Source organism: Alligator sinensis, unplaced genomic scaffold (assembly GCF_000455745.1).
Source record: "Alligator sinensis unplaced genomic scaffold, ASM45574v1 scaffold933_1, whole genome shotgun sequence".
NCBI lineage: Eukaryota > Metazoa > Chordata > Crocodylia > Alligatoridae > Alligator > Alligator sinensis.
The window spans coordinates 796981-810755 of record NW_005842542.1 but is presented as its reverse complement, the minus strand read 5'-3'; the positions used below and the strand labels follow the sequence as shown (position 1 = coordinate 810755).

The window sequence follows — 13775 nt, the reverse complement described above, 5'->3', positions numbered from 1 at the left end:
TTAATCCTTTAAATACAAATACTTTATTGGTTATGCGACGGCTCCTTGGAAAAACAGTGGGGCAAAGAGCACAGATGAAAACTCTCATTGAGTTTCCTCAAATATCACTATTCATTTACAATTTGTTTAATGCAATTCTTAATGCATGCAATTAAGAACTTGCATTTTGCAACTCTGATTAACAACACAAGTTTAACTATCAACAATCAACAGCCAATGTGTGTCATGACTTCACTCCATCTTCTGACTTGGCAGGGTTCCCTATTTCAGTTTAAGTAGGAAAGACTAATATTTCACTCACTGAAAGACTTTCACTAGTTCATTTCTCAAGCCTGGCTGTACTGTGCAGCATTTCAGCTTCTGCAAGGCAGTACATTAAAGGCACACTCAGCAGCTAATGATTAGTTTGTAATACAGATCATAGAAATCAACCCCTGTTTCAAAAGGATTCATCTGCTCTCTGCAGTATGAGTAAGGCTAAATTCAGTTTTCATTTGACTTCTCAGATATGTCTACACTTGTTTCATTAATTACATTTTAGTAGGAGGAACAAAGTTCTATAGAAACAAAGTATTGCAGGTCCCGTGTAAATTTACTTCTGTAAGCACTATGCCACAGAAAACACTTACCCTGAAGAAGATTTTCATCACATTCCAAGGTTTCAAAGCTTCTGTACCTACCATCCTCTGAGCTGCAGTTATAGAATATTGCACTAATTTGCTGCTACATGTGCAGCAGGAGCACAGATCTGCCATATTTTTTTCACTAGCTTTCTTCCACCCCAAAGTAGCATATCCAAAGTTTTACATCTGGTTTTTTTTTCTTATATCAGATATCTTTGCTCAGCAGTATTCATTTTTATAATGTTTTAGGGTGTCTGTGTCATGTATAGAAAATTCATCAGAGCCGGATGCTGTTCTTTGTGACATCAGCATCAATGGAGTTCCTCCCAATTTAAACCAGTGGACCCAAGAATGATCAAAAAGTTAGAACTGTGTTCTTTTCCAAAAAGTTCAATTAAGCCTTATTTGTTTTTGTAGCTTTCCCTGCCGATATACGACCTCAAGGCTTAATAACCACTACAGAGCTAGAAATGGGAAGGTTTTTAATTTTTAATTTTTTTTTTTTATATTTTGCTACTCAAGCAGCAACTTAAATTTCTTCCCGTTCTTGAAATATAAATTTCCAGTGGCATTCTGCTTTACTACATGCCCCCTTTTACCATATTATACCTACAGTATCTCTTTAAATAAATATTCGCTTAGCAGCAGGGATAACTTATGGCATGCCATGACATTTCCAAACGTGACTTCCCCCCCCACTCCAACCTATGCTCTATTCCCATCTTTTTTTTCTGCCCTTCTTTAAGGTTAAGGGGGACAAAGATACATTTTCCCTTATAAAATATAAATATTAGGTTTTAAAATAACTTTTTAGCTATTTCACTTACAAATAGAAGTGAAATAAAGAGAACATCCAGTTTTGACCAAAAAGGAATTATTTCTGTTTTATGCCAAAGGGAAAGCAAGATCAGAACTGAAAAGTCAAATTCATCAAGCAGAACTATTTGATGGGTGGAGACTTTAGAATACAGGAGAAACTGCAGTGCTCAGATACTGAAGGTCTATGCAGATTTAACTGTTATTAGCAGCTGAACAATTCATTCACTAAATAATACTAAATCTTCATTACTCAACTAGCAGACAAAAATAAAACAAACAGCCCAGGAATTTAGAGCAGGCAACCTACAAATGAGCAACTGATGAGATAATCATCCCAAATAAGGTTGCTAGTTCAAAAATTTTCAGCATTCCTAACGGATTCACACATACTCTGTGCCTTCTTTCACTCAGGTATTTCAACTAACAAAATCCCCAGCTTCAAGTAAACACACATTTCTGAGTCACCACTACATTCAAGACTAAAACTGTGCAGTTAAATATTGAATTTTCATTCAGCCAACTCCATTTGAAATGACTTGTGTAATTACTGCAAGCACATGAATTTTAAATGCACACAAATCCTGTGTAAAAACTGGAAAATTACAATTATAATTTAAAGTTATCTGATGAAAGCCGCTATTTGCATAGATTGTGCTATGCGCAACACTTCAGAATTTAAACACTATGTAATTAAAATAGTTAATTGCAAAAAGTGGTTGGTCGTTAGGACTATAATTTAACAAGGTTCTCTGTATTTGACCGTCTGATTTAAAAGGTTAATGCAGTGACCCAGGAAGCCACTGCACCCATTTTAATTGTGCTGGCATTCTGACCACTTTAAAAGAAAAAAAGGGAGGAAAAATTCTAGCTGGCTTTGTGAGCCACTGTTGTCTTCTTAAACCTTCACAGTGAGAAAGCATAAAAACAAAATCTGCTGACTTCATTAAAATATTAACAAGGTATAGTTAAAACTTTTGTACACTTATGCAAATGTGGTTGCTAGAACAAGGGAAAGAAGAGGTTCCCCTGGGAGGAAAAATATAAAATCAACAAAGTGAAAAGATCAACCATCCTTCCACAGCATGACAGCATGACACAAGAGGCAGCAGCTAGGGAATTCAGCAAGATAAATAAAAACCCTCCAAAGTTTAAGTAAATCATGGTTTATAAAGTTAATAGATTTAAATGAGGCATACAGTATCATTCTATAAAAAGATTATATTTACCAGGGGACACTGGCAGTATTTTGGTAGAAGTGTTAAACAGGTAAAATATGTATGATGAGGACGGCCAGGCTGAGAACCTCCACATGTACAGTTTAAAAGTTAAAGCTCCGGTCGTCAATTTTCTTGTGAGATAATCAGATATGCAGGAGTTTATTCTGCTGCTAGATTAACACTAAGTTTGAGTGCTGGGGCAGGTTTTCTACATTTGAACAGGTTTAATACTGAAGGTCAAAACTTAATTTTAAGCATAACTGATTCAATGTTAACATTCCCCAATACTGTTCCAAAGAGTTTCTCCTATGCTAAATGCTAAACTGCATGCCTGCAGCCAGTGCCTGCATGTGCAGCAGCAGGGGTGCAGATGCCCTTGAGGGATCTCCCAGAGTCCTTATGCCTCAGGCAGACCCAGTGCCTCCAGGGGTGTCAGGGGAGCATGGATCAGAGCATCTTTTTGAAAAAATTCAATGCATGCATTTCCCAGCACAGGCAGAGGGGTGTGGATAGGGGACCCCCTTCCCTTTTACCTGCTCTCTTTGAGAGGCCTGAAAACAATGGACATGGTGCCAGTTATGCCAGCAGTAAAACTGGCATATAGTGCCTAGTTTTAAGAATCTATTACGTACCAACATGTTGCAGCATCTGTGGATAATCCTGATTAGAATGCTATGTTTAAGTAACACATCCATTCTTCTCTTGTACCTAAAGTAAATCCCTTTACTTTATACCTAATATTGGGGCAGGGGAGATGTCATGATGTTAGCTCAGCCTTTGTATGCTAATCAGTCCCTAAATTATTAATAGAGAAAAAGAAATTATTTACACCATGCTTGACGTAGACATGTCAGTACGTAGCAACACTACTGTCAAGAGAAATACTCAGAAAGAATCATGAGATCTGTCTTGTCTTATTTATTTATTCCAGCCATGCTCAGAGACCCCGTTCTCCTGATGGCACCCAGGGAGTGAGAGAGACTAGGACAGTTGTCTGATGTTGCTGAGCAGGAGGGAAAACCATGTTGAGGTGATGCATTGGTTAGAGATATTCTAAATGCCATGCAGCTTGACGATAGGGTTATTACACACAATCAGAATATTTCCTGCAGCTTTGAATTTACTCATTTCAAAAACATACCTGAAGTTCTGTCTGAAAGAAGAACTTTTGTGGGCACTGGGAACAGTCATAAATTTTATCCTCCTGCCCATGGACTGCAAAGATGTGCTGCTGCAGTTTATTTGCCTGTACAAAAACTGAAATAATACAGTATGATCAGAGGTTAATTTTGCTGTAGATAACATGCTGCTAGTTTGGCTGCACATTTATTATTGTTGTAAACATTAATGGTCCAGTGTTATCAATAAATAATTGATATTTTTGGTTCAAGTATAATTTCCCTTCTAAACTGGACAATATTAATAAATTAGGTATTGCTGCCTGATGTGTTGTATAGTTATAGCACGTTCTAAATATCATACAGGTGTTTGAAATTTGACATAAAGCCACCAATCTCCAATGAGTGGATGATTAAAAGAATTTATATTGCATAACTGAAGAAAGAACATTATCTCTTCTGCAGACATACTTAAGCCAACCACAAGTGCACTGGATTTATTTGTAATGAAGGAGAATTGGACCAGTAGAGAGCTTGGTGGTTAATCTGAAAGATGTGTTGACCAATGCAACATTTTTTGATAACCCTGTACAACCAGCATGAGAATGCAAAATATAACAGGCTAAGATTTAATAACACAACTACCATCACAACTGTGTTATAATTTATAACTGAAAGTTATTCAGGTTTTGTAAATTTGTGTTTTGAAATGAAGCACACTAAATCGAATGACTACTTGGTTAAGATTTCTCAGTTTACTCCGTGTCCAATTTTCTTGGTTCTTGGCCTATGTAATATTAATGCAGCGTATTTATCTGAAATCAGGATTATAGGAGGTCTTGGAATAGGATACACTAAGCCTAAAACACAATATACAAAGCCTCAAACTGTGGGTCAAATCCCAAGACGTGCTTGGGATTTGACCCACAAGGGAAACTGGAAGTACCTTTTCTATTTTGAGATCTGGTCCTTTATCTCCCTCAGAGTCACGTTCATTTTCAAAAAGGAAATGAGAGACAATTTTCAGATAAATAGCCTGTGTTTCACAAGCATTTTGCAAAACAGAGATGTTAACTACCATTTAAGCAAGCAGACAGAACAAGAGGCAACAGATCCTTGCTGTCAGTTGCATTAACCAAGATCTCACACATTTGCTTTGCTGAGACAGCTTAGAGTTAACAGGAGGCTTTCAGATATAGTAGTAGTAGTAGTAGTAGTAGGCATATGTCTGTCTTGTGAGACAACAGAATTACACTGAGTGAGAGACCAGCTTGCTGAATGTAATCCTCGCTTAAAAGATGCAGTGAAGCTGGAATGACTTCTCCGGGTCACAAAAGCCTGTGCAGTGTATATTGCAGACACTGAGCTGCCCACACGCCAGTGTCCCCCTCTCAGGCTTGCTGGTTTAATCCAAAGGAAAGGCAGGTGCCGGTATATTTGGAACCAGCTTGGCCACAGGAGCTGCCAGAGCAAAGGAGATCATCCATTTGTCCATCTAGTGGGGCTCCAGATATGTACTCTCTATAGAAAAGAATAGGAGCTGGGCATGTGTTTGAGAGTAAACTCTGTCCTTACAACAGAACCCCATAAAATAGCAGTTGTCAAAATGATACAATATTAGGGCCTGGGTTTAAGAAGCCCTTTCTCATAATAGTCCGCCCACTGTGAATTGTCTATAGGCTGTCTGAGTGTGTAAAAGTTACTTGTTCATGTGAGGGGTTGCAAGAACAGGTCCTTCCTTCTCACGCACCATATAGGAAAATAAATTGCATCTTCTAACCAATAGCTGTCATTTAAAAAGGCCTGTAATTATCAGAGGGAATGCAGAGAACTTCTTGAGTCTTGATGCAATGCTGCCTAGTGTCAAAAATTGAAGCTCTGTTCTTCAGTGCTAGCTCCAGTTTTAGACAGATGATATTTTAAACATTTCCAAGACGAGTGGGGTTTTTTTTCCTCAAGGAAAGGAATACTGTATTTTAAAAATCCCCTGTGTGTCATTTCTGGATCAAGCCATGCACACTGAGGCTTGTCTAGGTCTTACTGTCTTACCTGTGAAACAAACAGGGCATTTGAATGTGCCTCCCATCCCCTCAAAGCTGTGCTCAATCAGGTGACACAGAAGCTTTGCTGGAGAGTCAAACATCTGGTTACACAGCTTGCACTCATGATTGATGCCTTCCTCTGCAAGGTTCAAATGATACAACTTGTTAGTGACACAGCAGATTAGTGTCTGAAATGCAGTAGTCTGCTAGAAATGCTAGTGCTGGATTGCACAGCTTCAAGGACCCAAAGACATTACAATGTCTATGTCCCCATTACAAAAGCAAACATAGTCACTTGTACAATGCATTCAGGTGTACAGCCGCAAGTCAAATTTAGGGGCATTTATTTTCAGCTTTGATGAAAGTGACGCTGTGATCAAACCACCAGTAACCTACACTCCTGTTCACAAGCTCATGACAATATTGTATCTCTCCACCTTGCATCTTACCACAAAGGCAAAACATCACTGCTCTGGATATATACTATTTAATGCTCAAACAGCATTTAAAATGAATTTATCATTGTGAATTCAACCAGCACCACCAAAAGCAGACTGAAATGTCATTTCCCCCTCAGAACATACTGCAAATATGCAGTAGGAGAAGAGGGAAGTAACAGGAAATCGTAAAAGTCCACAGCAGAGTGTCTGCCTTAATTTGATATTTCCTGTCTTTTTTCAGGTTGAAGTAAGACTATTAATGATATGTAAAAGGTTCATTTTAAATTCAGTTTTCATTTGGTGCCTATTTGTTTAAAATATCTTTTATGAAGACAAGTGGAATATAAGTCCATTTAAAAATGCCCTGAACTTCTGGTTCAACTAACGGATAAATAGTCACAATTTTTGTTATTTTTATATGCATATTAACCTCATATACCAATCTGTTCTGGGGGTATGGGGGTGTGTGTGGGGAGGTGTATTGTGCTTTTAGGTCCTTTTGGGAGATACTAAAGCAACCTTTCAAAATATGAAATATATCTGAAAAAACTTGTATTTATTTGCACAAAATGGAGGAAGCAAACTGTAACTGCATGAGTACCTTGCATCTCTTTCATAGCATGCCAGCATTACTAATATCTTTGCAGGTGTTTGTATAAATGTCTGCTAGAAAACTGTCCTCTCATTATAAAGATACTGACAAAAATCCATTTTTAAAAAAAAAGTTCTGGTCTCTGATATACGCACCACCTTATTTTTAAACCTCAGAATCTCATCTAACTTTAATTTTTAGTTCTAAAATAGAAGAAAATAATTACAGTATATTATGAGCTAATCTCCTGCTAAATGTATTTGGATCTTTCATATAATCTAAGCATTAAAAAGCACAGAAAGCAATTTATAATTGCTTTTATATTACCGTTTTACAACTTTAAAATGGCTGAACAGAGGGAAATTATTGTTTTCTATCAGGCCTCTGGTACTCAAGGTATCTCAAAGCCCTTTTACAAGGTAACAAGTTAAACATTAGTAGAGCAGTAACAGTGAAAGCAAATAGAGCAGCCATTATGCACTTGTAATAGCTCAGACCCACATGTAACCTGGATATTAGAACCTGGCTTTTTGTTGAAAACAGGGCCAGCAGGGAGAGTTGGTGGTTTGCAGGTTTGCAGATGGAGAGAATTCCCAGAGCACATGCGTCTTAAAGGGCCCTAGACGCACCATGAGGATATCATAAAAAATCTTTGAGTGGTGTCTTGTGCAGTATTGCACTACTGCATGCCCCAGCATTGAGCTGTCTATGCTGCTCCAAAGACAGGTATACTCTTGAAACACTTCTTGTAATTGGTGCTCTGCTCCCCATATTGGCTGAAACATATACAGAGGAGAGAGCAGAATGCTGATGACAAGAAATGCTTCAGCAACACTTCAGCATCAGTGAATCATGGATGACTAGCTCCAACCACTGAGGCTAAAGTACAGACATTCAAAAAGCCCAAGCCTGAATTGACTCAGTCTTTGCAGGTTAGTCTAACCTACATACATTGAACCTGCAAGCGAGTAGACGTTCACTTTTGATTCCTGAAATGCAGCCACATGCCTGCAGTGGCTCAGGCCAGAAGCCTGAAGGCACTAGAGTGAATACTCCTTTCCCTTCTGTAGTGGCCTGGCAGGGAGAGGCTGAGCTGAGGAAGGGGGCGTGGCCAGGTCCTGGCAGGCCAGAGTATGATTGGGGCGGGGTTTAAACTCCCACCCTGGCCTGCAGGGACCCCAGCCAGGGTGGGCCTGGAGGGGGAAAGGGAAGCAACCCTTGCCAAGCTTTTGGGGCGGTAGGGGGAGCATGGTCTGACCTCGGCCCCTGGCCAGATGCTGGCCTGGCACGGTCCCCCTAAGGCGAAGGGGTGGGGAGAGGGTTTATTTCCCCCCTCCCTCCCCTCTCCCTCCAGGACCCAAGCCGGGGTCTGCCTGGCTGGGGTGCAGAAGCCCCTGTCAGGGTCCCTCCCCCCTTGCTGCTCAAGGGGCAGGACCACGCCAGATGCCTGCCTGGCATGGCCCCCTAAGGCAAAGAAGGCAGGGGGAAGGTTTATTCCCCCCCGATCTTCCTTCTCTCTCGCCCCAGGGGACCCCAGCCAGGGTCTGCCTGGCCAGGGTGCAGCAACACCTGTCAGGGTTGCTCCCCCTCTTGCTGCTCCAGCGACAGGGGCAGGGGTGTGGCAAGACATCGGCCCAGCATGGCTCCCGGAGGCAAAGGGAGCAGGGTGGGGGTTTATTCCTCACTCTACCCCCTTTCCCACCGGGGTACTGCAGCCAGGGTCTGCCAGCCCCGGCCACCACCTTCACCACTCACCCACCTCCAGGCAGACCCTGGCTGGGATTCCCCAAGGGAAGAGGGGAGGGAGGGGAGCAGGAATAGCTGGGGTCTGCCTGGCCGGTGGCGAGCAGCAGAGGCGGCGGCCAGGACTGGCCAACCCCAGCTGTGGTCCCCCAGTGGGAGAAGGAACAGAGGGGGGAATAAACCCCTCCCTGCCCCTCAGCCTCTGGGGGCCATTGCAGCCAGCATCTGGCGACACCCTGCCCCTGTTGCTGGAGTGGTCCCCTGGGGCAGGGGGTGGCAAAGAGGGAAGGGAGGGAGGAATAAATCCCCATCTGACCATGCCCCTGCCCCTGGAGCAGCAAGGGGGGAGGGAACCTGGACTTTAAGAAGGCCTTTGACACTGTCTCTCACCCCATTCTCATTAATAAATTGAGCGACTATGGCATTGATGCCTACACAGTTGGATGGGTCAAAAATTGGCTGATGGGGCATACCCAGAGAGTGGTGGTAGACGGACCGTACTCAACCTGGAGGGATGTGAATAGTGGGGTCCCCCAGACCTCGGTCCTGGGTACTACAATGTTCAACATCTTCATCAGCGACTTGGACAAGGGGGTGGAAAACACGTTGTCCAAGTTTGCCGATGACACCAAGATGTGGGGAGAGGTAGGCATGCTCGAAGGGAGAGAAAGGCTGCAATTAGATTTAGACAGACTATAGAAGTAGGCGAATAGTAATAGGATGGGGTTCAATGTAGACAAATGCAGGGTGCCGCACCTGGGGAGAAGGAATCCACAGCACACATACAAGCTGGGGAGCTCCCCCCTTGTGAGCATAGAGGCGGAAAGGGATCTTGGAGTCATTATCGACTCCAAGATGAACATGAGCTGCCAATGCCAGACCACAGCCAGCAAAGCCAACTGCACCCTGTCATGCATCTAAAGATGCATCTCAAGCTGGTCCAGAGCAGTGATACTCCCCCTCTACGCGACATTGGTCAGGCCACAATTGGAGCACTGCATCCAGTTCTGGGCACCGCACTTTAAGAAGGATGTGGCCTGTCTTGAGAGGGTTCAGAGGAGGGCCACTTGCTTGGTTGGAGGGCAACAGGGCAGGCCCTATGAGGACAGGCTGAGGGACCTGAACCTATTCAGCCTCAGCAAGCAGAGGCTGAGAGGGGATTTGGTGGCTGCCTACAAACTCATTAGGGTAGATCAGCAGCAAATAGGAAGGGCCCTATTCCCCCCAGCAGCACCTGGAGTGACAAGGAGCAATGACCAAAAGCTGCTGGAGAATAGGTTTAGGTTAGAGATTAGGAGGCACTATTTCACTGTTAGGGTAGCTAGGATCTAGAACCAACTTCCTTGGGAAGTGGTCCTCGCTCCTACCTTGGGTAAATTCAAAAAGAAGTTGGATGAACACCTGTCTCGGGTCATGTGATCCCAGTGTGTGCTCCTGCCAGTGGAGGGGGGTCAGACTAGATGATCTGTTCAGGTCCCTTCTGACCCCAAACTACTATGAAACTATGAAACCTGACAGGGGCTGCTGTGCCCCGGCAAGGCAGACCTCGACTGGGGTCCCAGTGAGAGAGGGGAGGAAGTGAAGAATAAATCCTCTCTCTGCACCCTTTGCCTCAGAGGGCCATGCCAGGCCAGCATCTGGCTAGAAAGCAAAGGGGCGAGGCCAGCCCTGCTCTATGGACCATGGAGTAGAGCCCAGCCCAGGGCTGAAAAGCATGCTGGGACGCTGGGGGACTGTGATTTAACTTAAACCAGGAACGGGTTGGGGACAGAAATTCCATAAACCGGTTTGACCTCAATCAATTAAATCTGATACTATATTCAACTTGATTTATCTTAAACCAGTTTCGGCCATTTTGAAACTGGTTTATGTGCACTGAACTTTTGTTCTGTTACAGGTTTAAACCAGTTTCTAAACACTTAAACCGGTTTGTGTGTAACTTCTGTCTCTAGCCTTAGAGGGTGCTCACTACTGGTGCCTGGCACCTCCAACATTTAGGGCACTTTTCCCTGATTCACACCATGCTTCTCCCTTCACAAATGACAGCAGAATACATAGTAAAGATTCCCAAAACAAGCTAACATGCCAGTGGATTGAAGGAGGAAGCACTGTTTTTTTTCCCCTTTGTAATATTTGGTGGAGAAAGAAATGGGAGGCTAAGGAAAGAGGGGAAAAAAACCCAAGGGGTCTGGGAATGAAGTAAAAGTAGAAAAGGAAAATACAATAGGAGAGAAAGAAAACACAGAAGTGAGGAGCAAGGCCCAGGACCACTGGTTCTCCTCAACTGTGAACATTTTAGAAATTCCCTTTTTGGCCCAAATTAAAAGATGCTGGGAAATTTCTCAGAACATGAGCGTTCAGGTTTGAAAAGGGCTAAGTGATCTTTAACTAACAGCCAGGACAGCCACCAGAGAAAAAGATATTTAACCGTTCATATGAATAGGTTTTAATAGTGTATTATTCCATCCAACTTTCTAAGAGTGTCTTACATCCCGAATTTCAATCCTGCAGAAAACGGTATGGGTTAGTAGTCAATCTCGGGAAGACAAGGAAACGAGCATGTGTTTTTTGATGGAGATGCTGTAGTGCCCTGCATCACATAGCTGTGAATATTGACAATGCAGTATAATAAACATGTAGAGTACACAGTAGATACTATGGATATGGAATAAACTCCTTCAACTAGTAAATCAGAGAAACATGTTTGACATTCACTTTCTAGCTTCCACATACTGGGCTATTCACAGACCAATCCACCTGTGTTTCATATCATGGCATATTGTCCTACGTGAGTGTGTGTGTTCATAAACACACAGAGACGCACAAACACTGATTAGAAAAATTCTTTCCTTGCAGTTAAACCTTTATAATTTAAGTAAATTAAAAATGGGAAATATGTGTAATATCCAACAAGTGACTGAATTACATTCTTCAGGTCTTCGCTTGTTTAATTAGGTAACCTGAATTGCATATTTTTTTTGCATGATCCCTGATGTATTTAAAATAGTTAAACCCTTAACAAACTAAAACTAGAATGAAAAATAATAAAACATAATGGGTTCCTGCAGATCTGGAAATTTATCCCACTCGAGGCAAGACCTTTTGATTTGCAAATCCACTTCTGAATTATAAGGCCTTCTCCTCACCGGTGGGGGTTTTTATTCCACTCCCACAGGAGTCCATTATGTATTTCTTGTGTCTATAAAACCATCCAGGAAGAAAAAAAAAAAAAAAAGGGGGGGGGGGGGGGGGGAGATCGTGTGTGGGGGGGGGAGGGAGTACCATGGTTAGCATGACAAACATTTCTTTTTTCGTGCATGTGTATCCAAAATATGAAAATGCTCAAAGATATAGATAGAATGGTTGCTATAATCACTCTCTTCTCTATAGTGTTTTGCAGCATATAATTTTACACAGAAACACAGGGGTACATATAGAGATATTTATGCATCTTTGTAAAATAACTTCCTTGAATTATATAAGATCTTATAGGCACATGCAAGGCAGCAGGGTGATGACAATGCAGAGTCTGACTGATAAGACTCCATTCAAACATGTGGTGTGATGCTTTGGTAAGAGAAAAACATAAAATCGTTTCCCTCATTTTTATTCCATTTTTTTAACATGACAGGCATCCATAACAGACAACTACATAACTCAAGTGAATTATGCAGCCCCTCTCATTTGTAAAATAAAATGCAGATTTTTACTGCTTGCTGTGCTAGATTTTAGCCCATTTCTCCTTAAGTGTATCTGTGTGAGGATCTACTGATTTTAACACTGAACACATTGCAAACAAGAATGTTAGGTCTCTCGCCTTTTTTTCCTAAGCTCAAAATAATAAGCATTAATTTTACACTTCATTTCTCAAAAAAATAATAGGATGTGCTCTTGTTTAAAACAAGCAGGCCTGCTGGATCCTGTCAGGCTGAAACTATGTCAGGCCAAAAGAGGAACAGAGTGCTTTGTGTAAAAGTATCATGGGGAGATGATAGTATCCTGTAATGTTCTCAGTACCTACTTTTGTCTCCAAAAGCATTTGATCCCTGGCAGACACATACTTATTTCCATACTGGTCTTGAGGGAAGCCAGTAGGAATGAGAGCTGATTATCTGAATCCTGAAGGTGAAACCTGGGTGGTGCCCACTGATGTCAAAGGCAGGCATTTGTATAAATTTTTAGGTACATAATTTACTGCCTGTTAGTGAGGCTTAGTGGGTTGCACCGACCCAGTTGAACTGCAGTGGTGAAGCACACAGCTCATTGTTCTTAAGTTCAAATGCATTTACATGATGGTTCTAAATATGTTGATAGGACACTTAATAGCACTTACACTATCATTCTGCCCATTTTATAGTGGGAATATACTTCTCCATAAAGCTATTTCTGTTGCAGCAATGTGCATTTAATACATATTACAATGAGTCTCTAAGCCTCTAAGAGAACCGACAATAGCAGCCTCCTGGCGAGGATGCAGTATAATTAATAATGCTGTATTAAACCCACGTACTGTATCAGTTGCATTTCTAATTATAACTATATTAATGGCAATATAAAACAGTGCATTAACACTGTCATGCACTGACATGTTATCAAACCAATAATAAATAAGAGATATGAACAATAAAAAGGCATCATCTTTATGGTTAGTTAAAACTTCTCTTTCCAAACAAAATTCTTCTTTATGGAAGACAATACAATAGTCCCAAATTGAGTCGTGAAAACATTTAAGACGATCTGACACTCATTTTTGACAGCGACATGTAAATCCTACACTGTAGTTCCCAAAGAATAGTATACTGTACTACTATTTTATTGCAGCAAATTTAGGTAATAAAAGATGAATATCCTTGGTACAGTGAAGCGTATACATTCCTAAGTTAACTACACTTCTAATAAACTTTGATATACTGAAATTCAGTGTAACAGAATTAATATACCAGTATCACAGAGAATTGTATCTTGTCCATTATATCATAAATCTGGGAAAATTACATGGGCTATATAAGGAACACTAATTATAGTATATAAATAAATATCAGAATGAGCACATGGAAATAAAATAAAACGTGGAAGAAGTTATTCTATTTATGCAATTCATTTCCACCTAAATAAGTATTTAAATTGGGAAATTTAAACCAGTAAAACATTCAAGGAGCTCTCTCCATATTATTTGTAGGT

General features: G+C 41.3%; 1 protein-coding gene and 1 long non-coding RNA gene across 7 annotated transcripts in view; one reads left to right on the top strand and one right to left on the bottom strand.

Moving 5' to 3' along the window:
* Window positions 1-13775, bottom strand: part of ZNF423 (zinc finger protein 423) — a 275029-nt gene that overhangs the window by 24183 nt on the left and 237071 nt on the right. For all 6 annotated transcript variants that reach the window (XM_025213622.1, XM_025213625.1, XM_025213621.1 and 3 more), the window contains 2 exons: window positions 5827-5958; window positions 3801-3916 (listed from right to left, as the gene is read on the bottom strand). In XM_025213622.1, the coding sequence (XP_025069407.1) occupies window positions 3801-3916; window positions 5827-5958 (248 nt within the window). The remainder of the gene's footprint in view (window positions 1-3800; window positions 3917-5826; window positions 5959-13775) is intronic.
* The window catches only part of LOC112551654, a 66011-nt gene that overhangs the window by 34366 nt on the left and 17870 nt on the right, over window positions 1-13775 (top strand). The window lies entirely within an intron of this gene.